The sequence below is a fragment of the Haliaeetus leucocephalus genome, unplaced genomic scaffold, assembly GCF_000737465.1.
Source record: "Haliaeetus leucocephalus isolate CR32 unplaced genomic scaffold, Haliaeetus_leucocephalus-4.0 Scaffold566, whole genome shotgun sequence".
Lineage (NCBI taxonomy): Eukaryota > Metazoa > Chordata > Aves > Accipitriformes > Accipitridae > Haliaeetus > Haliaeetus leucocephalus.
The window spans coordinates 1,007,156-1,012,158 of NW_010973002.1; the positions used below are offsets into that span (position 1 = coordinate 1,007,156).

The following is a 5,003-nucleotide window of genomic DNA, read 5'->3' on the forward strand; positions in this document are numbered from 1 at the left end:
GCAGCCGGGTGCCAGGCGGCGGCTCCGGCCGGGGACGGCGCTGAGGGCCGGCCGGCAGCCGCTCTCCCCCGCCCGGCCTGCTGGAAGCGGAGCCCGGTCGGCCGCTGCTGCCCCGGGCAGCGTGCGGGAGAGGGGAGCGATCCCTGCTCCGCAGAGATGGGCAGCCAGTGCTGGGCAGCCCCAGGCTCCCTTTGGGCTAAAGAGCCCTTGGCTCCGCGGGCCAGGCGGTGCGGCGACTTCAAAATGGCATGAGCGAGAGACGGTGGAAGTGAAAGCAAGCCATCGTTAAGCGCTTCATTAGAAAATCTATCTGTCTCTCTGCGTCCCTGTCTGTCTGCTATCTGTCTGCTACCTCCGCCACAATTGCATATTGACTGGACAGGGCTGTCTAGTATCTCAGGATTCATCTACTCACTCTTCCTTCTATTATTTAGTACATCGCTTGTGAAGGAGACGGTGCTTTTGAAGAGGCGAAAAGCAAAGGACCCAAAGGGAGGGGGGGGGGTGTGGGGGGGAGGTATAAAAATGATCGCCAAATATAAACACATCAATAAACAGGGTGCGCAGCATCCTGCGAGGATCTATTTGAACTGCTCGCGTCTGGATTCTTTCTGTGGCATATGCCTGGCTTTATATTTTAAATGGTAATCAGACCTCGGGAAGAATCCAGCGTTAACTAAAGCATTAGGAGCTGCAACCGCACAATCAATCCTCCCGGAGTGGCATTGCTCCCTGAGAGATTCTTCAGCGCGGCAGCGAGCATTTTATCTCCAGGAAATTTAAGCCCAGCCTGGCGTCGTGGCGGTGATGTTAGGCTGGAAGCAGCCCCCTTCCCCGGTAGTTTAACGCGAGAGGCACCAGGCCCCTTTACGGTTTCCAATGATCCGTGATAAACAATAACACGTCTTTTATTTCTTAAAAAACGAGACAATCAAATAAAATGAGCAGAGCCTGAGCATAAAACACCGGGCGAGCCGTGGCTTTATTAATTTCGTGAGGCACACAGGCTGCGCAGGGAGATGAGCAGGCGTTGCTGCCGGAAAGCCCAACCGCGGGGAGAGAGGAGCGACAGTAAAAGCTTCATCTGGACACCGCTTCAGCCTAGGTATAATAAACATCAGGACCGCCGGGCTATTTTATAGCGGTGCGTGCGATAAGAGGGGAGCGAAACTTGGAGCGAGCACCGGCGAAGCCCGCTCCTTCCCCTTCCCGGGAGCGCAGCTCCCGCCCAGGCGCAGGCACTGGCCCATGTGGGCGAAGCGTGCGCGCCTGTGTGTATGGAAATCCATATTACACATTAATATACATCTATCTCCCAAATTCAGAGGTCGACCTGAGAGCAGCTCGGTGCATACGAAACCAGACGGGGAGGGGTTGCTGGGGAGGCCCGGGCTACCATTGGCTGCAAGCGTCTGCCGTGGTGCGGGGGTATCTCTAATCATATTCAGCATGTTTTGCACAAGAAATGTCAGCCAGAAAGGGCTATCTGCTCCCTTCGCCAAATTATTCCACAACAATGTCATGCTCCGAGAGCCCGGCTGCAAACTCTTTTTTGGTAGACTCCCTGATCAGCTCGGGCAGAGGGGAAGCGGCGGGAGCAGGAGGCGGAGGCGGAGGCGGAGGCGGCTACTATCCCAACAGTGGGATCTACCTGCCACAAGCGTCCGATCTGTCCTACGGGCTGCAAAGCTGCGGACTTTTCCCCGTTTTGGGCAAACGCAATGAAGGTACTTCTCAAAGCATGGTCCCCGGCTCGCACCCCTACGTGTCAGGGATGGAAGTGTGGCTAGACCCCCCCCGGTCCTGTCGCATGGAAGAGCCGGAGAGCCAGCAGGCCACCTCGTGCTCCTTCGCGCCCAGCATTAAGGAGGAGAGCTCCTACTGCCTCTATGACTCAGAGAAATGCCCCAAGGGCTCGGCCGCCACAGACCTCGCTCCCTTCCCCCGGCTGAGCGCCGAGGTCAGCCCGGCCGGCGGCGGCGGCGGCGGCGGCGGCGGGGTCCCCGTCCCGGGCTACTTCCGCCTCTCCCAGGCTTATGGCACCTCCAAGAGCTACGGCGCGGGGCCGGCCGGGGCTGCCCCCTTCGCTCCGCAGCCCCCCGGCCGCTTCCAGACGCCTCCATCTTTGCCTCCCGGCCCGGACGCGGGGAGGAAGGAGGACGAGGAGCGCTCCCCCAGCCCCTTGGCGTGCGTCTCCCAGAGGGAGGACGAGACTCAGGCTTCGTCTTCCACCGCGGAGGAGCTCTCTCCAGCTCCGTCAGAGAGCAGCAAAGCCTCTCCCGAGAAAGAGCCCGTAGGTAAGCGAATGGTGATGGTGATGGTGGTGGTGAGGATTGGAAAAAGGAGAGGAAAAAAAAAAAAAAAAAGCGGTTGAGGATCATAGTAGTGGCATCGCGATGCGAAAGGAGGATCCCAGCTGCCCCGCGGGGCTGCCAAGAAGCGCTGCTCAGACTGACCTTCTGAACTTTGTAATATTCGGGCATGGGGTTGCCGTAAAAATTAATGTCCGTCCTATAGTTTAAAACCCTTAGAGCCTCCGCTCTGGGCAACTTTAGCCTGCATGCTGCTTAAACGTATAGAAAAACAAGATCAATCTTTCCCCTGTGATGTGAAGGTGCCTACCAGATAACAGAGATGTTTGTAAAGCATCCAAAATAAGCAATAGGCAGTGCCAATAAATAAACCTATTAACGCGGTAAGTTATATTTTACGATCCAGAATGCTTTTCGGAATAACAGCCGCGCTGAAATGTGCCATCTATGAACTGCTATCAAATTAGACTGATGAATGCACCGCGAATATCCTTCAGCGTCTCCACTAGATAATAGGGTTGTTATTTATTCATTCGCTTATTTATTTCCCTTTCGGGCCCCCGTGGCAAAAAAATAATTCCCCTTCCCTGGGCGGCAGACTTTTCAGGCTCTTCTCTCCGGCCGCATTTCAGACGCCCTGTTATTCCTTCAGGCGCCCCGTTGGAAAATAATAAGATCAAAACAAAAAACGAAAGCGGAAAACTACTAGAGAGCCAACCCCAAACCACGAACCACTCCGAGCCATCGAGGGATCGGTGTTAACCTCTTTCCCAGCCGGTTCCACTGATAGAAATAAACACCCTGCAACGGGGGATTTTTTTTTTTTTTCCTCGCCTGAAATGGTTGGAAAAGAGAAGGCCGGGGCGAAGCTCCCCGGGAAGGCAGGGGCTGGAGGCGGGGAGGCTCCGGCTCCCCAGCTCACCTTGTTTTCCACCTCCAGAGCACACTTACAAAGTTCAGATCCGCAGGCTTTGGGGTTTGGGGTTTGTTTTTTGGAAACAGGTGTCAGGGCTCGGGGGGGAGGGAAATAAGACTCCAGGCCATTCACCAAGCCGCCCCCCAGCAACGGTGGGCTCGGAGCGGCCGAGGGGGAGCGGGTAAAAGCCTGTTTTGGGGGGTCGGAGATGAACCACCCAGCGGGGCACGCTGCCCCGCCGGAGGCTGCCCGGAGCTTTGTGAGCAGAGGCAGATTTTTGCGGGCGGATCCAGGACCTTTGGGAAACCGCTTTGAAGCTCTCGGTTCCCACAAGGACACCCCACATTCCAACGCCCCGCACGCACACACACCCGGATGCTCCTTCCACCCTCTCCCCCCCCCCCAGCTCTTTGCCTCCTACCCGCTGGTAACGTCCCTTTTTTACTTTCTCAAAACTAGGCAATTCAAAAGGAGAAAATGCAGCAAACTGGCTCACGGCAAAAAGTGGCAGAAAGAAACGGTGCCCCTATACCAAGCATCAAACTCTCGAGCTGGAAAAGGAGTTTCTATTCAATATGTACCTGACTCGTGAGCGTCGCCTAGAGATCAGCCGCACAGTCCACCTCACAGACAGACAAGTTAAAATCTGGTTTCAGAACCGCAGAATGAAACTGAAGAAAATGAACAGAGAGAATAGGATTCGGGAGCTCACAGCCAACTTTAATTTCTCTTGATGAACCTATAAACACATCTTTATGGTTTAAAGAGCCAGTATCATTTTCCTAGGCTGTAGTCATCCGCACCTGTATGGATTAACGATTTTAGACGTTCTCAGTATGTCCTTAACCTCTTAAGAGCTACTTTGGGCTGGGGTGGGCTGGGGGGGCGGACTAAAGCCGCGCTAATGCACAAAATGCCGTGCGTGAGCCTCCCCGCTTCCTTCAGCCTTCCCCGAGGCCGATTTATTCCTTTAAGCTTTCAGACACAGAAATACCATTTCAGGAGCTGCAAATATCTTTCCCCCCATCTCTCTCTCTGAAAAGTAAAAAAGTTTGGTTAAAGGTGCATTCTTTTAAATTGTAAGCAGTGTAACTTGGACTGTATGTAGCTGCAGAACGAAGAATTTAAGCCTTGCCAAATTTCTATATATTGGGATCTTTCCCCCCCCTCTGTTTTCCTTTTCTCCTCCCTCCCCCCTTTTTCCTTCGAAAACCAGGACTTACAATAATGAAATGCAGGCATCCTTTAAAAGGGCTTCATGGGAACGGGTGTTAAGGGCGATTCTTTTTTTGCTTTACCTTAAAAGTCAATATTACAGCTTTAAAATTGGCCAGGAAAATGAAATCTCTTCTCTTTAAAGGTATAAAAGAGTTCGTGTTGCTCATGGACTAAATTATGACACTTACCTCTGAATTTCTCTCGCTCTTTCTGGTTGTAGATATTTACTTAATGTAGTTTTGCTTAAATATGTGGAATTAGTGATTTTTTTGTCTATAAATAGCGTTACCGTTGGTAACGCATGACAAGCACACAGAAATTCCCCCTTGAGAAGAAAGTAGTCACTTTTTCCTCACTAATTTCACTGAAAAGTATATATCCTGAACATCAGAAGGACATTCTGAGCCAGAGTCTGAGATCGCGAGGGAGAATATGTTCGTCTTCCTTTATACTGTGAAGTTACATGCATTAAAGGGTCAAACATATAAGTGAAAAAAAAATTTTAAAAGAGAAAAAAAAGAGAGAAGGGGAAAAACTATAAATACAGATATGTATAA

General features: G+C 52.2%; 1 protein-coding gene across 1 annotated transcript; it reads left to right on the plus strand.

Annotated features, from left to right (window-relative positions):
- The first annotated feature begins 1,465 nt into the window (after positions 1-1,465).
- Positions 1,466-3,962, plus strand: HOXA10 (homeobox A10). The gene is made up of 2 exons (XM_010577560.1): positions 1,466-2,297; positions 3,688-3,962. The coding sequence occupies exons 1-2, from the start codon at positions 1,466-1,468 to the stop codon at positions 3,960-3,962; spliced, it is 1,107 nt and encodes a 368-aa protein (XP_010575862.1).
- The last annotated feature ends 1,041 nt before the right edge of the window (positions 3,963-5,003 follow it).

Bases quoted from the DNA above. Each gene is read 5' to 3' on its own strand.
- HOXA10 (XM_010577560.1), top strand. From the start codon at position 1,466: ATGTCAGCCAGAAAGGGCTATCTGCTCCCTTCGCCAAATTATTCCACA. The intron at 2,298-3,687 runs GTAAGCGAATGG...TCTCAAAACTAG, and splicing joins TCCCGAGAAAGAGCCCGTAG to GCAATTCAAAAGGAGAAAAT.